This window comes from Colletes gigas, unplaced genomic scaffold (genome assembly GCF_013123115.1).
Source record: "Colletes gigas isolate AHSC1104 unplaced genomic scaffold, ASM1312311v1 Colletes_gigas_Sc00031, whole genome shotgun sequence".
Classification (NCBI taxonomy): domain Eukaryota; kingdom Metazoa; phylum Arthropoda; class Insecta; order Hymenoptera; family Colletidae; genus Colletes; species Colletes gigas.
This window is the reverse complement of record NW_025106660.1, coordinates 15662-37605: the sequence shown is the minus strand read 5'-3', so window position 1 is coordinate 37605 and position 21944 is coordinate 15662. Positions and strand designations below refer to the sequence as shown.

Genomic DNA, 21944 nt, shown 5'->3' with positions numbered 1-21944 from the left:
TTTGTTCAACTGAGATTTTAACATTCCACGAATATTCAATTATAACTTACAATGTGTATAACTTACAATTATAACTTACAATAATTAATACACTTGAAAGAAACAGTGTTGATTTCTACATTTCTATTCTACGAATACTTTTGTCTCCCACTGTATGCAAGAACCGTTTAACAACATGCGCCAGATCAACGCACGAACTATTAAACTACGTTTAACGTTGTTTCACTGTGGTGGGGCTTCTTATTACATCGCACTATAACGTAGCACATGATCGATTTATATTGCACTAGCTTCGATCGAACGTTACGCGAGACTGTGGACGAAACAAAAGCTGGAATCGTTCCATCGGGACGAAACTTCCGTTTCCGGAGTGTTTCACTTTCGAAAACGTTATGTTGCATTCGAGTTAGAGTCGGAGCCTCTTTAGAATCTTTTTTCATTCGAATATTTGAACTATTACAATATACATACTATTTGAAGGCTGGTTACGTTTTCTGTTCAAAATGGCGGGAGTTTGTAAGCTTTTCAAATTTTGTCCTCAAATTAATGATTGGAAAAAAAAGTAAAAAATATCTCATTAAACTATATTGAATGGCCTATAAACCTACTAATTTTTATTTGAATCGTTCCTTTATACAATTCTATATCCACAATTCGATTTATGCGATATTTAACTTACGCAGAGATCCCTCGAAAGAATTATTCTTAACTTAGCCATTACTAAAACGAAGCATTTAAAAATTGATCATTAAAATGATATATCACCTCGTTCGACTCGACGTTATTTGAACTAATCGTGTGTTAATTTATTTGAACAGTCTCAAATGAAATAATTTTAGTAAATGTTTATTCCACCAACTCGAAAGGCTCTCGAATTCTAAATTTGATAATTCGCTTGTGGACAGAACGAAAGTTGATTTATACAAATAAATTGACAATCTCGTGTAAAACATTTGGTCGAATTAATTAGAATGATAAATTATTTTTTCTCCCATTATTTGTGAAATTAATGAAGTATTTTCCGTTTCGTTGTATCTCGACCGTGGCTTTTTGATCTTCGAGATCAAGGGGTCCGGTTGGTAATTAATTTTGCTGACGGGATCGGTTGCTCGCGAAAGCAATAAAAGATACGCGAAATGGAAACAGTCCGAAAGCCGATTACCGCGAATGATGAAATCGTCCACGACGTATCATGGTCTCCGTAAAAAATTTTACCCCACAATTGGCCCGTAAACTCGCCCAAGTGGCTGACCCATTATCGTTTCTACCTACCAGTGTTGTGTCTGAGAGCATTTTAAGCGTGGGCACAGAGTGATAATGGTCGATGGATTGTGCCATCCGGTGATTTTTCGAAGCACGCGATAGATCGTACTCTCGACGTTCCGTGTATACCATTATCTTGTAAACACCGTTCCGGTTGCAACTAATTTCCAACGACCCATAGGTCACCGAGATTACATTCTCGACGTACGAAACAGTCAAATGTCGCGATGGGATCAACCATATCGGGCCTCGATAGGATACCGTCCAATTCTGTACGATTATCTCGAAAAACAAAGTATTTATAGATATAATTTAAACTTGACAGGCCAACGATTGCAAAATTAGTCATTTGGCATGAATAATGCAAATTCGGACGGGACACGCGGATTGGGAAAATTTGAATAAGATTTGACCAACAATTTAATCAAATCATTTAATTTTTATTCGTTTCTAGCGAAACATTTAATTCTATACAGTAAAATTACAGACCAATACTGGCCACCCCTGGAGGAAATCAAGAATATCAGTTTCTTGACTGAAGCTTCGTTAAAAAAGTTATTAAAAAATTTCAAATCATTTTGAAAAAATTGTGTTTGGTTGCAAGCATCAATTACAATCATTTTTGGTCAATAGACACACTCCCGAATTCCTACGCGTTTTCGAGAAAAAAATTCCTTACCGACAATATAATTGCAGGCCAGAAATGTTGCTCCAAAATTTCATGCGAATCTTTAAAACGCCATAACTCCTGAACGGATTGGAGGATTTTAATGTTTCAAAGGGCAAACAACGCGTATTTTAGCGTAGAATATGTAGATATTCCAAGAATATTCGAAAAGTTGTTCCTTGACTCCATAAAGTTAGAAAAACCCCATAATAATGATCCAATTTTCAAACGACCATAACTCCTAGAATAGTAAATATATATCAATGAAACTTTTTTCTGAAGTAGAGCTCATGGGCCCCTACAAAAAAGTATTAGACAACTTTCCTGTAGGGCGTCAAACAAATTTTTTAAAAATGAAAAATTAATTTTTGGGGGAAATCGACAAGGGGTGCCTCTCGGTGAAAAAAAAAATTTCGAATCGTTCTAAAAAAATTATTTCTAGATTCTAGGGCCAATTACAAATCCTGCGCATTTTCGAGAAAAAAATTCATTCGAGCGGAACTTTTTAACGAAGCTTCCAACAAATTAGTATTCTTAATTTTAATTATAAAGAAGGATAAGTATTTTTGCGCTTCGAATGCACGATATTTCTATTTTTCCAACCTTCAGCCTCAAGCCTGCGTTCACCTCTGCGCGCTCCGCATAGATTTTGCATCTATTTTTCATATTTGCATACGCTAAAAATGGCGGCCCATTTATCGTTACTATGTGTGTAGCTGTAAAAATACGGTTCTAACGAAATGTCATTGAATCGATTGAACCGGAGTCCATGACTATCGAACAGGCGATTCGGTGTTCGGGGATTGGACGATTTCGAACGGGACGAAACGATGAATGGACGTCGATCGAGTTTCATGAATCGAGCTTCGATTTCTGCGCGTGCAACGGAACTTTTGGCAACGATTCGACGATGCTGCGTCACTCGTTAGCTCGAAGTGATGGATGCACAGTGAGAACCGATGTGTTCTCGAGCTTTATGCCGCGAAAGCGCAGCCAAAAGTCGTCGCACGAGCCGAGAAGTCTAAATATAAAGATCACCTACGGTCGGTTCGCAATGTGCGAACCACACGACGGGCTCTCAGTGTTCGTTAGAAATTCACAGGAGCAATTTGCACGAGCGTGCTCTCACTGGTGAACAGTATCAAAACGCGTTTCATATTATCGATTCGATATTGGAGCGACGTGACAAGCTATTGAAAACATGTGTGTCATTGGTAAGAAAACGATTTGCTCGAGGGTAGCTTCCACTTTGTTTTCCGTTCTCTGAAAACATGTAAAATTAACGGAGTCGCGAAAGGAAAACGTTAATTGTAATTTAAACATTAATCAATTCATAATTAATTAAAATTCATATGATAATTTATTTCCCAAATACATATTCGTATTCGAAGATGGCTCGCTTTATCGTTCGTCAGAACCTCGCCTCGACCACTTCCGGTCTGCGTTAATATAGAATTCAAGATGAACTAATTAATAAATATCCCACGATTAATATCTGTTGAAAGGTTTCTCGTGAAAATCGGTGACACGTGTCAAAGTACATTACGATTTGGCACTGATGCAATTGTAGATCGCAAGATAGACGTTGCTAAGAGCAATTAAGATCTTTCTCTCGAAACGTGTCACGTTTTATATTAAGAATCGTATTTATTTTTTTACGCAAGCCTTCGATTCGATACTGCAATAATTTTCCTCGACCTCGAATAACTTTACACTCGAGAAACAATTCAGAACAGGGAAAGTCGGGCGATTTCCATACAAACTATTCGTGTTAATTTGAAAATAATAATTTTTCGAGTTATCGATTCACCAATAAATGAAACGAAACGGGCAAAGTTCGTGCATCGTGGGAAGCTCATTCCATTTCCGTCGCGTATGGATTGCAACGTGACCAGAATTTCTTATTCCATGCCGAGCGACGTTACATGATTTCACGTTGCTGCTTTATGATCGAACGATCCCTGACGCAAAGTTTCGTTGGCAGATCGCCAATACTGACGTCGACGATGCATCCGCTAAAACGGTTCGCCGTATATAACAACAAACAGACCGATCATGGCGAAGCACACTTCGCGAAAGACCGCGCCATTTTGACGATACGAAATGTTCCATCGTGCGAACGCTAGTGCCTCGATTATTGCGCGAGAACTTCGTTCGTTGGATCGACAAGTGGAGAGGATGGTCGCTAACGAGCAAAGTTGGGGATAGAGTTACTCATTACTGTGGTAATCAGGAATTTCCAACTCTAATTAACTGCAATAATCGAGGCTCTGCTGGTACTGCCTCGCTTCTTGCGAACGAATCAGGCCTGTCAGGTTTCGTTAGAAGCGATTTTGAGCGGAACTTTGTTCTTGGAACTGGTGGAACTCACTCAAGCCAACTAAATGGCGGTTTAATTGCACGTTTACTGGCCATTCGAGTCGAACGAACATAAACGGTGGCGATGCAAGTGTTTCTAACGCGAAATGATGCAAGAAGCGAGGCAGGTGTCTCCTTATGGCGTTGTTATTCCCACGAAACAGCGTTCCCCAAACTGTGAAAAAAATTCCCCCGTGAAAAATTGCAAACACAAAACAAAATGGGACTCCTCTATATCAATATTGTAGACTTTTTCTCAAATTCAGAAAAAACTCTATTATAAACCATACTGTTTGTAAATTTTATTCTCTTATTTTTCTGTACTGTATGATATGTATATTTCTCTAGTTCGTCCAATTGTTTGAAAATGAATTAATTGAAAAACTTGAAGCCCTGTTAAACGGTGGAAAATTTTCCTCTGCCATCTTTTGCAACTATAGAGTAGTCCATTTTGGGTACTGGGAACACCGTGTATTTGAAGAATTAAGAACGAAATAGCCACAATAGAACACGAGTGTTTCGGAAATGAATTACGAGGCGAGAAACGACGACTGAAATAGTTTGGGGAAACGCTGCGGAAAAACCTTTGTCCCGAACCTGACCAACGTGGCACGCGTTCAAACATGAGTCATCATCGTTCAGGTTTGCATAATTCAACTACATTCTCATCGAACGGTTCTCTCGCTGGTTTTTTGCAGAACCTGGTAAAGACAAAATCCCGATCAGGATGCCAGGAGTCACGAAATCGCCGCGCAAGTTCGCGGGGGTGGTGATCGCGATGTGCGGCCTTCCTGGACGTGGAAAAAGCCAGGTCGCTCAATGCCTTTCGCGCAGGCTCAACTGGAATAGCTATTCCACCAAAGGTAAGGAAAATGGTTTCTTTTACTGTCCTCTAATAACACTTCGTATCGTACGACTCGTCGCTCTTCACGAAGCTATAATTCACATTTAAGTCAGTCATAAACCATACATTTTCACATGTTTGCAAACTATTCTTAAAACAAATCTGTTTTTTGCAATCTTTTTTTGTAAATTTAAAAAAAAAAAAAAATAATATACACTCGATGAATTGTTTGTTATGTCAAAGGATTAATAACACTTCCTTAATCGAAACAATTGTCGTCCATTTTTTACTTGCCACAATTTTGTTTGGATTTTGATTAACAGGTTTGAAAGTGGATTTCATAGATTATTCTGCATATAAAAAACTGAATTCTTCGGGAGTATTACGAGTATTTGAAACGTTCTTCCATCGCGTTATAAATATTTTTATCGACTCGTTTGATTGCTCGGTGCACACGTTTGAACAGTTTTAACAATTTTGTTCTCATTTACGAACGTATGCAGCCTCACGAACAATGAAGTGTTTAGTCGACTTAACGTGCACATATGGCGTGCAGTAATACCACGCATTAAAAAGAGTACAATCGATTAGGATGTAGCGTCGATGCGTGCTGTGACATTTTTAATACAACGTGTTTTATCGGTTTCTATTCTTTGCCCTTTAACGACGATATTGACATTTGTTGGACTTTATATCACCCTTCCTGTTGGATGATACTCCATTACATTTACGACGCCATTTGTAATGGTATCGGCAGGATGTTGATCTGGCAAAAATTCTAGTTTCGAAAGGAATAAATTGAACTTGTCAAAATGTAGAGATTGAATAATTAAACGATATCGTGAAAAATACCAGAAAATTATGCTCCAATGTTTTTAGTTTTCGACCATCTTACTTTTGTGGTAAAATAAAAATTAAGTAAAGTTTCTAAAAGAATCTACTACCTTTTGTTTGAAATTTGAACGTTGTTTGCAATTTTTCTATGTGTTTTGTTACAAATTCTGATTGACAGGAACAGGAAAAAAGTAAATTATCATTATTGCTGAATCATAATCGAATCGGAGTAAAGTCTAGACAGTGCACTGATTGAATCACAGCTTTCATTAGACATACATAGTTCTCTTTACGGAACAAAATGTATTCCAGGTATAATTGAAACGAACAATGAAAACGCAAACGAATGTCCAATAAATTTTCATGAACAGCGCAAAATGAGCTTTCTAATAACTCATAGCTACAAACATTGTATAACATTTTAGTGGACTGTTAAGAATGACTAACAAAGTGTCTGCAATATGCAACACTATCAGAAATAGGAATAAAGCTTTTTTTAACGCAAACGTAAAAGCAATACGATCACTGGTGAAATAAAAGAAATTTTAAACCTATTTTCATGGGCCAATATTTTGTTAATTATTGCACGAAATTGGTCAAACTTCCCTGTTGCAAGACTCTATGTTTCATACGATCATTTCACGTTCACAATTTATGTTTAAAGTTATAAATAATCCTCAAATATAACTGAGGAAAATTACTGTTAGAAGAGGAAAGGAACCTATCGTAAATTTAATTAAAATATGGCATAATCATGAATATATTAAAAATTTATATTCAAGACTAAAAATAAATGCTCAAAATATAATGTATGCTTGCAAATTAATGACCTATTTTATCGAAAAAGAGTGATTTACTGTTTTGTGTACAAATGATCCCAATTAATCAACAAGAAGTTCACTAAATCACAATGCAATAATAATTTTTATCTAAAATTGCACTCAAATAACGTTCAATTGATGCGTAAGAATTATAGTTTCTGTTTTGAATGTGTTTTGAGAATTGAAGGAGGTTCCAAAGTTTATCTTCAACAACTTTATGTTCGATTACCATTCTTTACGATTGGATTATGAACGACTTCATGGTAAATTATTCCCAGCGAATTATACGTGTCCGATCAACGTACATTCGTTTCAATTTTTTCCCCTGGCCTTCTCACATCCTGTAGTGTAATAAAAACCATTCGGCATACGCGTTACGTAGCCCTGTCGCTTATGACTTACGACTTACCTTGAATGGTTTACTTCCTTTTCGATATATCGCCGCGTATACGCGCCACAGGACACCTTTATTTATTTTCAAGCTTTTTCTCTCGACAAGTAACTTTCCACTTCTGTGTATACAGAAATAAATCTATAAGGTTGGATACTTTTGCAATTCTGTTTTTTGGAATCTTTTTAATGTTACGATAGAAAGTGAATTTTCAGGAAAAATCAAATAAGAAAGCAGTGATATTATTATATTCACCTTGGCCTGTTAAAATTTATTTTGATACGCAAAGTGGAAACTATAATGCAAAATTTAAAATCAGAAATGTCGAAAATATTTTAAGTAAAGATTCCGGATAAACTTTATTTTATTCAATTTTATGTACTGTTCGTTTGAATATTTCATGAGCTCTACAAAATAAATAACGAAAAATTAGAATTCGATATTCGAATAATATTTGAGAAATCCCAACTACTTAATCCCTACTTAAAAACACAGAACTTGAAAATAATTTATGACGCTAATACGTACAAAGTACAATTGCGTCTTATCGACTATATTGTTGTTCGATTTAATACAAACCGACATTGTTCGTAGCAGATAACCTTTATAAACGAAAATGCTCGAATATCTCTGTCCCACAAAGGAACGTAACTTCGCAAAACAGGAATTAAGAGAGTAAACAGACGAATATGAAATCCATATCGCGTGTAAGGAACCAAATATTGTATAAACAAAAAACGTTGAATTTGTTACATGTATCAAACCCGATGGAATCTTGAGTAAGACTGAAAAAGCCATTTCATAATCGACTTTACGACCTGCCCGATGGTATGTATCGTGAGAATTGCGAGATTAAATCGCGTAAAGTGGGAGCCAATTAGGGTCAAAGATCAAACGAATTCGGGACCTAAGAATACCAACGGATCGGTATTTCGTGCTATATAAGACCACTTTTATAAAAATAACACCCCCTGCCCCCTCCTGGTAGCCAAATCTTATTTGTTCTACGTTGCGTGGGCGGGTGGCACCTACTATCAAATATAGTATATAAATATAGGATCGAAGAAAAAAATCTAGAAATAGCGCAATAGGAAAAGTTGTTACCTAGCAATCCGTCTAAATCGAACTTGGCAAATATTAATTCTCGCTCACCAGACTCCTGGATCCATTTCAAATATATAATTGATGACTTTGATCCTTCTAACCAAGTTCTACTATTTTTGGTTTGCTAAAAAAACATTCAGCCTCAGAAAAATCTTCGATCCACAGATTGACCCATGGCTAGAGTCATGAATTTACGGGTTTTAATAAATAATAATATCACTACTAATTGGGCTTGTAAAATCGATGACACTAATAAATAAAAAATTGTTAAATCTCTATACTGGAACGCGAAATAATAAAATCTAAACTCTGGGTCAAGACGAACCCAGCATCCGCCATTTTGGGGGTTAATATGTACCTGGTAGGTTTAGATTAGGTTCCATTATGATTTCTGTTTATTACATGTTATTTGTCAGCTTTTATTATACGTTAACCACATTCAACTTTAAAATTTTCAAGAATGTGTATAGTTAGGTGAGATACGTTAAAAGGAGGCGCTCAATTTGCATGTATGGGGGTACTGGTAGTTGTAGATTTGTATCAGGTTCTATTGTGATTTGTTTGTGAACCAGGTTTTGGGTCAAATTTTTTCCCTACCAATTTAACATTATACATTAACCATATTCAACTTCAAAACTTTCGAAAATGAATAGTCGGATGAGATACGTTAAAAGAGGGTACCCAATTTGCATGTATGGGGGTCCTGATAGTTGTAGGTTCTATTAGAATTAGGTTTCATTATGATTTACTTATAAACCAGGCTTCAGACCAGATTTATGCCTCACAAATTAAAAAATTAAAAAACTCTAGAATGTTTAAATAATACACGTTAACATTAGAACTACCGACAATTATACGAGAGTCGTCTGAAAAGTTTTGAGCCTAGCATAGAAACAAGTATTTTTCCGGTTAAATATAGCTTTATTCTTCAATATAGTCTCTTTTTAAGGCAATACACTTTTCTCAGCGATGCTGTATCCCTTTTAACCCTTCCAAACAGTAGTTGGCGTCTTACCCTGCAAAGTAGACATTTAAATCTCTGTCCTCCAAATGATATTTTAAGCTTAGGAAAGAGGAAAAAGTCGATGGGGGCAGATCTGGTGAACACGGTGGTTAGTCAACCAATTCGAAACGCAATTCGTGAATTTTGATCATGGCGGCCACCGAAATGTGAGCTGATCCATCTTTGCAAAAATACTGACATCGACTGACGAACACAACTCCCAAACAACAACTGAGCGTCCAAAATTGCTGAAATTTGTACAGACATTTGTCAAAGCATCTACCATTATACTACCAGAATGGTTCTGAACAGAAACGCCACCTTCATGTCGAGGCTCAAAACTTTTCAGACGACCTTCGTAGTGTATTTATTTAAAAATTCACACTGTAGATACGTGAAGTATGGAAATAAGTATTTACTCATTCCCTTATAGAAAACTACGGTGAATTGTCAAAAGTCTACTCGAGTAAATCTTTGAAAATTTTTATTAGAAATTAGGAATGTTGACCACTTGGGTAGTTCTAGTGTTAGAAGGCCTAATCGGGGGGTTCTGGTAGCTTCATCGACTGGTCCCGATTCAACACGACTAAACTAGCCTTCGAACTTTGTTGCAGTGATGCGCGTGAGCGAGTACCGAAGGAAAAGGTTGGACGGTTACGGCGAGGCGGTGTCCCACGAGCTGTTTCGTCCGGATCACACGGCGAACGCGACTCTGAGGGCCATGGCCCAGGGGGACGCAATGCACGATTGCGCAGCGTGGCTTGCAGCCGGGAACTCCGTAGCTGTAAGCATCGCGAGCAAAACAAAACAAAAAGCACTAAAAGCACGCCGAGAAATTGGCGAACGCCCCAAAACGGTCCGGAGATGAGAGACCGATTCGAGACGAACCAAAGAAACCGCGTTTACCTTTGCCCGAACCAGTCGCCCGTCCGGAGTCACGAAGAAGTTAGAGATTAGAGGCCCCGGTAGCTTTTCACGAGTGTTCGACGTCGAATCGAGCGGACAGGAGCGTACCCGGAGAGATATCGGGTGGCGACGGAGACACTGTTTAACGAGGCCGGTCGAGCCGGTCTCGCGACACGCCTTTCTCCGCGATAGTAATTGAATCCCGTCTTACGAGTTTCGCCTTGGCCATTTTTTACCCCGGTTCAGCAGTTTCCATCCAACGCGCCTAACGTTTCGCGCTCGACGACCATAAACGCCCACGGCGCCCGCGAGCGATCATAACGCCTGCATCTTGGATACACGACGAGGCTATTTGTTTCGTAACGGTTTCGATTTCGGTTTTTAGAGCCCTGCTTGAAAATTATAGCAACCCCCGTCGCTCGACAGTCGAGTATTTTTCAAAGAGATCAAAGAGATTTATTTACATCGATGTTTAATAGTTGAAGCTTTTAAATATGAAAATTTAGAGTTGGACGAATTTATTTGAGTGGACATTTGATCTAAGGTGTAATTTTACCTGAAATACCTGGCATTCGTTGGAAATGTTTCCTCTCGAGAGTTGCTATCAAGAGTAAGACTCCTAGTGCAATGGCTGCCCGTGTCGTTCAATTTTGCTGGAAACTTATCGTATACCTACCACCTAAAAGTCTTATGCTCCTGCTGTAAAAATATTACACATAAATTTTAACTACCCTTAAAAGCTGGAGATTTCGAAAACCTGCTAGGCAAATAGCTAAAAACTGGAAGTAGAAAAAGAACAACAGAGATGATCCTTTTCGATGGGGAAAAAGGAAGACATACCCAACGTCCAGTTTTCTTATCCCCGAGGATGACTGTACACTTGTCTTCAAATTAACTGCTTGTAAAGATCTTGTACTTGGATCTTCTTCAATTCCGGTGAAGTGAGATTTGCGACGACACTTCCAGGCCACTCGACACAATTCCTTCTTCTTACCACTCGCTCTTTCGCACTCTGTACCGGGTTGTACAGAGCCCCAGGGGCCCCAACGTGGAGGTGAGGCGAGTGGATTTGGCCAGAGTGGACCCACCAACTTCGTCGAAATTCTCTGCACCGGGCTACTACCGAAATAGCAACCTAGATATAGGAAAACATCAACTAAATCGGGGTTTTCGACCTGTCCAAGGACAGGAAGATCCTCTCCAGCCTCGTGCCCCCATGGTTTTTAATCTAGTCTTTGTTCAAGTAGATTCCTCAATTATCAACTTTAAAGAGTAACTTCATCCCCTTTCGCCACTAAAAGAAACTTATGATTCTCGTCCTCGCGAATCTATTCTTGATACCGCCTCTCGAGAGTGAAACCTTGGAGTCGAAACCAGTCGCGCGTTAAAATCGTTGTCCTGGGACAAGGTCTCTCCGTCGATCATTCAGATACCGCACCCCCTAAACGCTCGATGCAACGATCTCGATAGAAGAATTCTCCAGAAGAACGGCAATGTAATCTACCGGTGGACCGAAAATCCACGTAGATCGAGTGTAAATAACACGACACGTAACCCAGAGAAACGATAAACGGAGTAACGATGCTCGTTTCACGGTGGCCGGTTAGTCATAAGAAGTTTTCCTGTTTGAAGATCCTGGACGCCACGCTGGTGACGCGAGCGCAGCGCGCCGAGGTCTTCGACTATTTTTCGGGCCAGCTCGGTTACCGCGTCCTTTTCATCGAGTGCGTCTGCGACGATCCGGTGGTGCTGGAGCAAAATTACAAGGAGATATTGCGCTACAGCACCGACTACGTCGGCGTGGACCCGGCGCGGGCCGCGGAAGATCTACGGTTGAAGGTCGCCCACTATGTTCAATCGCACGAGCCCATGGAGGAGAAGATCTATCCCAGGATACGCATCGACACCGCCACCATGGACATCCAGACCTGCAAGGTGTCTGGACACATCGAGACCAGCGTGCTTGGATATCTGGGCAGCGTCACCGTCATGCCCCACACTCTCTACTTCTCACGGGTTAGTAATCGTATTATACTACCTTATTTATTGCAATCAATTGGGGATCGCTCATAGAACTTTACGTGATCAGATAATTCTTGAAATAATTCCACCTGCTAGCTTAACAGATACAATATGAGTTCTAATACTTTTTACGCATTCCACTTAATCGACGTACTATAGTACCTCGTTTATTGCAATCAAATGGGGATCGTTCATAGAACTTTACGTGAGCAGATAATTCTTAAAATAATTCAACCTGCTAGCTTAATAGATACAATATGAGTTCTAATACTTTTTACGTATTCCACTTAATCGACGTACTATAGTACCTCGTTTATTGCAATCAAATGGGGATCGTTCATAGAACTTTACGTGAGCAGATAATTCTTGAAATAATTCCACCTGCTAGCTTAATATATACAATATGAGTTCTGATATTGTTTACATATTGCAAATCATCGACGTACTATAGTACCTCGTTTATTGCAATGGAATGAGGATTGTTAGAGACGCCATTTTCGATTCGAGTAATATAAATTCTTCCTGAATTTTGTATTAGAACTTAACGTGTACAGACAATCCTTAAAATAATTTCAGCTACTAGACTAATAGATACAATAGAGAAGAACATAAAAATTCCTGATTTCAAGCAATATTTCGAACTATTTTACCAACAAAGCCTCTATGTATACCCTCACATTCTTCTATGATTTTTTATTCTGTTGGTCGGTACTGTTCTTCGATACGCAGATATTGTTAAATTTTTTATCCGCGAAATTGTTGTGATGAACGAAATAAGCGATACTCCGGTATCTGCGGAATAAGATAGGCGAGACAAAATTTCTCAACCACAATCAATGCTCAAATTGAAGATGATTAACTGTTTATCCGTTACTCTTTAAATGGAAATGAGAATGCTAATTATAGAATGAAAAATATCACAACGGATAAAAATATATTCGAATGAAATTAGTTTTTTTTCCATTGTACACCTCAATTTCTGATACCTGGCTCATGGATAAGCTCATAATTTACTGAAAGTGACATTCCCTTTTTTCTCATGGACGCTTTTTTCGAATTTTGATAGTTATTTATATGAAAATAGTCCACTCTGAAGACAATGGTTTTCGTTCCGTTTCTAGCACGGTGAAAGCGAGTACAATGTCCTGGGCAAAGTTGGAGGCGACGCGGTTCTGAGCGCTCGTGGCGAGAGATACGCGCAGGCATTGGCGACGAAATTCAACGCTATGCGTATACCTGATCTTCGAATCCTGACGAGTCGTCTTCGAAGGACCATCGCGACGGCTCGCGGCGTCGAGGCGCCCCAGGAGCACGTGGCAGCCCTCAACGAGCTCCACGCTGGGATCTGCGAGGGTCTTTCTTACGAGGAAATGCAAGAACAGTATCCTCAGGTAATTCAAAGAACTGCTATGCTACTCCCAACTTCCTGAATCCGAGTCTTAAAATAAGACGAAAATCAAGAATATCAATTTGCTGAATGTGAAATTGAAAAGTTTCAAATCATTTTGGAAAAATTATTTTTGATTGCAGTGATCAATTACAATCACTTTTGGTCAATACACATTACCCTCGAAATCCTACGCACTTTCGAAAAAAAAATTCTTTGTGCCTTAATTTTTCGGCGAAATTGAAAAGTTTCAAATCATTCTGGAAAAATTATTTTCGATTGCAGGGGTCAATTACAACCATTTTTTGTGAATAGACACACCCCCAATATCCTACGCATTTTCGAAAAAAAAATTCGAGTAGGTGAACTTTGTTGACAAAATTAAAAAATTTCAAATCATTCTGGAAAAATTATTTTCGACTTCAGGGGACAATTACAATCATTTTTGGTGAATAGACACACCCCAAAAATCCTACGCATTTTCGAGAAAAAAATATGAGTAGGTGGATTTTGTTAACAAAATTTAAAAATTTCAAATCATTCTGGAAAAATTATTTTCGACTTCAGGGGTCAATTACAATCATTTTTGGTGAATAGACACACCCCAAAAATCCTACGCATTTTCGAGAAAAAAATTTGAGTAGGTGGATTTTGTTGACAAAATTAAAAAATTTCAAATCGTCTGGAAAAATTATTTTTGGTTGCGAGGGTCAATTACAATCATTTTTGGTGAATAGACACACCCCAAAAATCCTACGCATTTTCGAGAAAAAAATATGAGTAGGTGGATTTTGTTGACAAAATTAAAAAATTTCAAATCGTTCTGGAAAAATTATTTTTGGTTGCGAGGGTCAATTACAATCATTTTTGGTGAATACACATATCCCCGAAATCCTACGTACTTTCGAGAAAAAAATTCATTACCGAAAATATATTCTATGACCGGAAATGTTTCAATAACTTTTTAACGATGCCTCAATCAACAAATTAATATCCTTGATTTTCGTCTTATTTTGGCCTCTAGAATCTCCCATTAAAATTTTTCCCAAGGATTGCCCTACACCCGTATTTCAAATTTAATGACTCACTTGGGAAGCACGTAAACTGTTTAATTCATGCTTAGAACAGGGATATCTGTCTACGATAGCGATTGTCGTATTTCAGAAATGATATTACCACTTCATCTTCTTTAACAATAGTGCAATTATCTATCATTTTTCCAAAATAATGGACTTTGATTTGTTTTCCATCGTCGTACTGTTATTATGATCTCATTTCCCTTTATCATCTTTTCTCTTCGTTGCTCTGCCAAGGCTTCCATTTCACTTTCATCTAAACAAACTTCTACACCACATTCTCAAAGTCTAATCTTATCTTTACCTTTTCGATTTCTTTATAATATTTTTAATTTATTTACTACATTCCAAATTAAATTGAGTTTCTGTATGATATTTTTCATACAAAAGTATTATATCATATACAAAATTCTATGCTTCAGCACCAAGAGTATATGCATATCTAACGAAAGAAAATTAACCCGGATGTTAATTCAAGTTCGATTATAATTATAGACCTACGTAATACTTTTATATATTTTTACCATAGTCATTCCTGTGACCATAGTAACCTCGATCGAAGCTACCTGATTATCGAATTGCTCGAGTGTCGTAAGTGAGCATTGGATCGTTGCCATCGCTATAAGCGGATGCTCTGGCAGTTTCTCGTTGAAACTAGCTCGTCGAAAGACTACTGCACGAAACCTCGGACACTTGATTGCTCTCAGCCCATAAAGACTTCGTATCTTAAGACATGATATTTCAGTTTGAGAATATTATCGGAATTTTAGTTCAAAGAAGTCGTTGTATGCTATCACCACACTAACCTTATTCATCAAGGTCCTTGGCCACGAATCATTTTCGAGAACCTTACTCATATTACTAATTAAATACCTTACATTATGGCTGTTCTAAATCTGTAATGACGCAACTGTAATCGTTCCATCGAGTCTTCGGACTTGTTCTTCACAGAAACACTAAAAATGAACATGTACTGCAATTTATCAGTCTATACAGGGTGTTCGGCCACCTCTAGCAAAAATTTTAATGAGCGATAGTAGAGGCCAAAATAAGACGAAAATCAAGAATACTAATTTGTTGATGGAAGCTTCGTTAAAAAGTTATTAACAATTAAATTCAAAAATTTCAAATCGTTCTGGAAAAATTATTTTCGGTTGCGGGGGTCAACTACAATCATTTTTGGTGAGTACACATACCTCCGAAATCCTATCTACTTTCGAGAAAAAAAATCGAGTAGGTGCTGAAATTTTTCGGCGAAAAAAACTTTTTCAAATCGTTCTAAAAAAATTATTTTCGGTTGCGGGGATCAATTACAATCATTTTTTATCATTACACATACCTCCGAAATCGTACGCACTTTCGAGAAAAAAATTCCTTACTGAAAATCCAATTAGGTGCCTAAATTTTTCAACGGAGAAAAAAAATTACAAATCGTTGTGGAAAAATTATTTTCGGTTGCGGGGGTCAATTACAATCAGTTTTTGTCATTAGACATACCCACGAAATCCTGCCCACTTTCGAGAAAAAAAATAGAGAATGTCTGAAATTATTCGAGAAAATTAAAAAATTGCAAATCGTTGTGGAAAAATTATTTTCGGTTGTAGGGTTCAATTACAGTCATTTTTGGTGAATAGACATACCCCCGAAATCTTGCGCATTTTCGAGAAAAAAATTCAGTAAGGGCGGCACTTTAAACGTTAATAACTTTTTAACGAAGCTTCCATCAACAAATTGGTGTTCTTGATTTTCGTCTTATTTTGGCCTCTACTATCGCTCATTAAAATTTTTGCTAGAGGTGGCCGAACACCCTGTATACATAACTATTTTAAAATCAAATTTAGTATACACTATCGACACCTAAACACGAGGAAGTCAGTTTATTGAAACCTCTGAAATTATACACAAAATATCCTATTTTTGGTACACAAAAATGGAGAACGCTTTTCAGATATTCCCTGTTCGGTGCAAAGGACTATTGCTTTCCAAGTTTACAAAAATATCGCGAGTCCATATTAACTAGGACCAAGCCTTCACGATCATACGACATCCTGGCGCTCTTTTCTCCACTAACCAGGCGATTCTAACATCGGTTTTGTCCCCCAGGAGTTCGCTTGGCGCGACCAGGACAAGCTTCGCTACCGTTACCCTTGGGGCGAGAGTTACATCGACGCGATGCAGCGCGTGGAGCCGGTGATAGCGAACCTGCAGAGGTCCGACAACGTCCTGGTGGTGTCCCATCAAGCGATCCTGCGCTGCATCATCGGTTTCTTCATGGACAAAAAGCCCGAGGAGCTGCCGTACATGGAGGTCCCTCTGCACACTATCATCCGCGCCAGCAGCCAGGGCTTCAACTACAAACTGGAGTTCATCAAGCTGCCCATCGAGTGTGTAAACACGACCCGGGTGAAACCGAACAATTGCAGCGCTGACAGGACCGCCGACGACGCTCTGATCACCGTCCCCGCGCACTTCGACATCCCCGATCCTTGGAGGAACCCTGGCAGCGGACCCACCCTCGTGCAGCAGCACTGAGACACCGCTCCAAGATCCACGATCGCGTCCAAGATTCGATCTCTGTTGGACTGCAATTTTCGGGGATTTCGAAAGTAACGCCATGTTACGCAAGAAGGAGAACAGAGGGATGACCGACGCGTTGAACTTATTTGCTAGCATGCAACCCGTTAGAACAGTTCGATAACTAAAAACACGACGATAGTATTTGTACCACGATTCTGTCGGTCTTACGAACAACGTACATATATTTTTTCAGAAAATAGTTGCTTAGCGAACGGAAGTAGGGCCGATTAGGAACGCACAAGAGACCGGGAAATTTATTCGTGTAGTCGTCAAGTTTTTGGTTCCCCAATTGGCAGCGACTTCTGAATCCTGCTGCTCGAGCCCTCTATATGATACCTTTGAATGTTTAGTCGTAATGTTTAGAACGATAGACACAGCGAATCGATGTTGTATTAGCCTAACGCATACTTAGAAATACATCGACGTACTTACGTAGTAGCGCTTTTGAATGTATCGTTATTTTTATTACGGAGCAACGAAGCGAAGCATGAAACTACTGGATAATGTTTTTTTTTAGGCGTAGAGGCTAGGTTTCTATTTCTATTTCTATTTCGTTATTTGTTAGTTCCTGGATTAACGACCTATCTGTATAAATTTAATGCAGCTCATACTTTGAAAGGGGAGACGAATGTTTTGGTTGCCTCTAGAAATGACTAAGATAAGATAGTTTAGCGCAGCGATAAAAAAAAAAGGACTGATAATTGAATCGACGATATCAATGTTCGGAGAAAAGTAACGATTAGTGGAAACATTTTAGATTACACGACGTAAAATGTGCATTTTTGCGCACAGAATCGACGGAGTCATTGGTAATTTAAATTCACCCGTAACTTTCGAGCGATTTCAAGGCTGATTTCGATCAAAACCACGGTTTCCTCGCCGAGTTTTAAACAAACGTTTCAACGAGAAAGACGCCTTATTTTCCGTCGATGTCCTGCTGCGTTACGATTAGGTTAGCTATCTCGTAGGCCGCATAAATGTGCATAATAATTCATTAGCCGTAACGCGAACGTCCTCGAGGACCTAAACCCGTTCGACGGTCTCGCGAATACATGTGATCAGAGAAAGAATAAAAGAAGAAAAAACTAAAATACACGAGCGAGGAAACAGTCGAATTATTAGGAAGAGAGATAAAAAGGACGATTTAATTTAACAGGCATTGTTTCTCCCTGAGAAATTTGACAAAAGTCGAATTCAACTAGTCGAGTATCGAATTCATTGGCGAGCCTTCTGATATTTTTTTGTACCGCTCGAGAGAAAAACGAGAACGGAGGTTCGCGGAGCTTTTAGACGTTTAAGTCGTATCGTAGATACTTTCATAGGCTTTTGTTTTCTTTTTTAATTGTACATTATGAATAAACGTTTTTTACAGAACCACCGACTATCTGTTATTCTCCTGGAAGATCGTTCAGAGGGTGAAATAATCGTACATATTTCGCGCATCGTACAGAAACCATCGTGCACGTAAATAATTTAATTTCCATCAGTGTCTTACATTCGCGTATACTTGTATCGTAGAAAAATAATTTGTTCGTTTCTCTGTGACTCGTGTGCATGACTAGAGCGATTCTTGAGGCAGCCACGACCCTGACTAGATCAATTGTTAATAAATAGCTCGAGCTCTCGTCGAAGATCCGCGGACTAGCTTAGTTTCTTTTAAACACAGTGACGGTTATTACTCGATTAAATTAATTGGTATTCCAAAGACTTTTTAAGCTAGATTCCCGACCTCATCAAATTGGCGGTGTAGTCTCTTTGTTTGCTGGCCAAATGAAGGTCCAAGCTTCTCAGCATCCTGTCCCGGATTTCTTGGTCGTAGCCAATCTCCTTTTTCTGATTGTTTAACAGACCAGTTTTACGCTGCGCCATTCTGGGCTCGTTTCTCGAATAAATGCCCAGACGAAAGCCAGGATAGATCGTCTTCGACGAGGCATTCTTCCTCGTTTCGTGTACCGCGTTCTTCATGAACTCCACCGCGGTTTTGCGACAGGTATCGTAACCCAGAAGTTGAATCTTCTTACCATGAATCGCTTCGAGCTGAGCATTCCTCGGCCTGGACGCTCTGTCGATGATGGTCCCAACGGAATCCGGCGTGCCTGGCAAATTCTCGAACACTTTTCGCAGAACTTCCTTCGTCAGGTCCTCCTCGCTGCTGGATTCCTCTAAAATGAATTTTTTAAATAGCAACAGCGATTCATTCAATCCTGAGGAAGAAAAGAAATCATAAAGTTTAAGTAATTCTAGAGGGTCAAATTTAGTTTTGAGGAATCATTTAATAAACAAAACTTAATTCATTTTAATAAAAGTGTGTTCTTAAAGTCTGTTAAATGTTATATTGTAATTTCACATTACTGGTTCTCCTTTACTAAAATGAGTTCCTTATTGATCTTAATTCTAATGAAACTTTGCACAGATGTTCGTTAGAGTCACTTAAAAATTTAGCCATAACTGGTGCCGCGTTTTATTTCGATGGGAGAAAATCAACCCCTTCTGTTCGAGCCACCCCTTTCATTTAAGTGCCTATAAATCGTAAAGGACAAAAAATATCGAAAAATAGTTACAGTCAAAGTGATACTGTTTCTGGAGATCCACACACCTATGAGAAAAATATTTCGAAAATTAAACCCACCTTTCTAATTTTTGAGAAATTTTAATTTTTTTCTGGTAAATAACGATGTGCAACAATATATAATTAATTATATAATGTCTTTATTCAACAGAAAAAAATTAAAATTTCTCAAAAAATGGGCCCAAAATAAATTTATTTCGACTATTTTCCGATATCTTTTTGATTTTTTAGCACTTAAATAGAATGATTTCTAAATTCTTAAGCAGATTTAATAAACATTCGTGCAAAGGGGTTTCCTCTCGAGTTTCGCCATGATTAGAGTATGGTTTATTACACAGCGATGCAACGAATCAGGGAGATCAAACGTAGGGTTCGTAAAACGAATTAGTATTACCGAGATCGCTAGTGTGATCCGTCACGTAAGTTCCTTCTTTGATCTCTCGTTGAAGTTCCAGGACTCTAGCCAGCGCCAACTGCAGATACTCCCTCGCGTTTGGCTCCTGTACAAACATCATTCGCAAATGCACGCTGACAAACGTACAGTCGCAACGAGAAGTGTGTTCACACGGTGGAAAAGTCCGTATTTTGTACAACATTGTGTATATTACGTCTATATTCATTTGTACGTATCAATAGATTCTTAAAATGTTAATAATCTGTGAACTTGCGCCAACAGAAAGGTTTCAAATGCATTTTATGGACGGCCATCTTTAACGAAACTTTTCCTGAATTATTTAAAGTTACATTACTTTCCTTTGTTACGATTCATTTTTCGAGTCTTTTAGATTTTCCAGATCTTGTTCGTTTTATTCGACTAAAATCACGTAATGTTATTGATTTTAAACATTTCCATCGCGTTTGCGTTATCGCCATTCCAGATACGTGCACGTGTTATCAATATTTGCGACTGAATGTTATAATGTTTTCTATCAATTTCTTCCCAACAGATCCGTTTAATTCTGTTTCACAATAATGTTTGATAATATTTGTATCACCGCAGATAACCCGCAAACGATAATCGAAAATGTTATGAACGAACTTGCAACATGTATGTACAAAAAACGCTAATCGATTACTGAAATCGGCTGAAAAACTATTTCGTTTCATAAACAAGAGGAACAATGTTGGATAATGATAAATTAACGGGTCAATCACGTGCCAATTTCTTGAGTAATCAATTGCACGATTGATTAGAAGAAATGGCATCAGATGTTGAGCGTCGTACGTTGTTTACCACATGTTTGGTCTATTAACTGCGGATAATTCTTGAGCAAATAACAGGTAGATAAATCGTGCAGTACCTACGTGTTACTTAGTCTGCCCGATTCCCAAATTTAAATTCCCCGAGTATTTATTTTTGGGGCCGTTCGCAAACATTTACGTATTTATCACCCATTACTGCCGTTGGGATATTTCAACAACGTGTTCGAGAAGTTTGCCAACAAATTTGAAATATTTGAAAGATTAGGAAACTCTGTGATAGCAAATTTGTAGACTTGTATTCGAAAGTAGCCATTTTGGGCACATTCCGTGAAGGGTACACCTGAGTCTCTTCTTTTATTTACTTTAACACTCGAAAGAACGGTCACCAAATTGCTTTTATTATTTGCACCAGTTAACGGCTTTATTTAATCCTCGATAAACAACTTTACCACCGTGATAGACTCTGTAAACACTTTCTAGTTGTTATATTCCATTATGCAACCAGTGGTACAAATTCCCGTTCAAATAAAATAGAAATACAAATTTCCGCGTATGTACTGTGCAGAGACGACTTGTTGTCAGGGCACTGATTGGCCTGCAGCGCGATAGACACGCCTCTCTGCACGCGTACCGTATCTATCTAAACAGAACCGGTAGAATCGAAATTACCTCCATGGACTTGATCTTTTTGTTGTCGTCGTGTCCATCCGCCAAACAGGGTGCCTGTTAGCGAGAAACGAAAAACAAATTATACAAAAACCACGGGCACGTTTCATCGACGAATTCCTCACCGACGAGTATCTTTTCATCTCGATCCACGGACGTTTCCACGGCACTTTTTTCTGGCACGATGCGAACGCACACCGAGCTAAAAATAATTCCACTTTCCCGTGACTTCTCACCCTCTTCGACCCTCTGC

At 38.5% G+C, this 21944-nt stretch overlaps 2 protein-coding genes across 3 annotated transcripts in view; one reads left to right on the top strand and one right to left on the bottom strand.

The window, feature by feature from the left end:
* The window catches only part of LOC122402028 (6-phosphofructo-2-kinase/fructose-2,6-bisphosphatase-like), a 27752-nt gene extending 9245 nt beyond the window's left edge, over positions 1-18507 (top strand). The window contains exons 1-6 of one of the 2 annotated variants that reach the window (XM_043404537.1): positions 2947-3144; positions 4987-5151; positions 9900-10069; positions 11824-12207; positions 13335-13604; positions 16780-18507. In XM_043404537.1, the coding sequence (XP_043260472.1) occupies positions 3132-3144; positions 4987-5151; positions 9900-10069; positions 11824-12207; positions 13335-13604; positions 16780-17208 (1431 nt within the window). In that variant the 5' untranslated portion in view covers positions 2947-3131 and the 3' untranslated portion in view covers positions 17209-18507. Of the gene's footprint in view, positions 1-2946; positions 3145-4986; positions 5152-9899; positions 10070-11823; positions 12208-13334; positions 13605-16779 lie in introns of those variants that run through there. The other variant, XM_043404536.1, reaches the window with a different exon arrangement.
* On the bottom strand, positions 17803-21944 carry LOC122402030. Its single transcript, XM_043404538.1, has 4 exons — positions 21817-21944; positions 21695-21748; positions 20217-20322; positions 17803-19415 (listed from the first exon to the last, which is right to left on the bottom strand). Exons 1-4 carry the CDS (start codon positions 21832-21834, stop codon positions 18970-18972), a joined length of 624 nt encoding a protein of 207 aa, XP_043260473.1. The 5' UTR covers positions 21835-21944; the 3' UTR covers positions 17803-18969.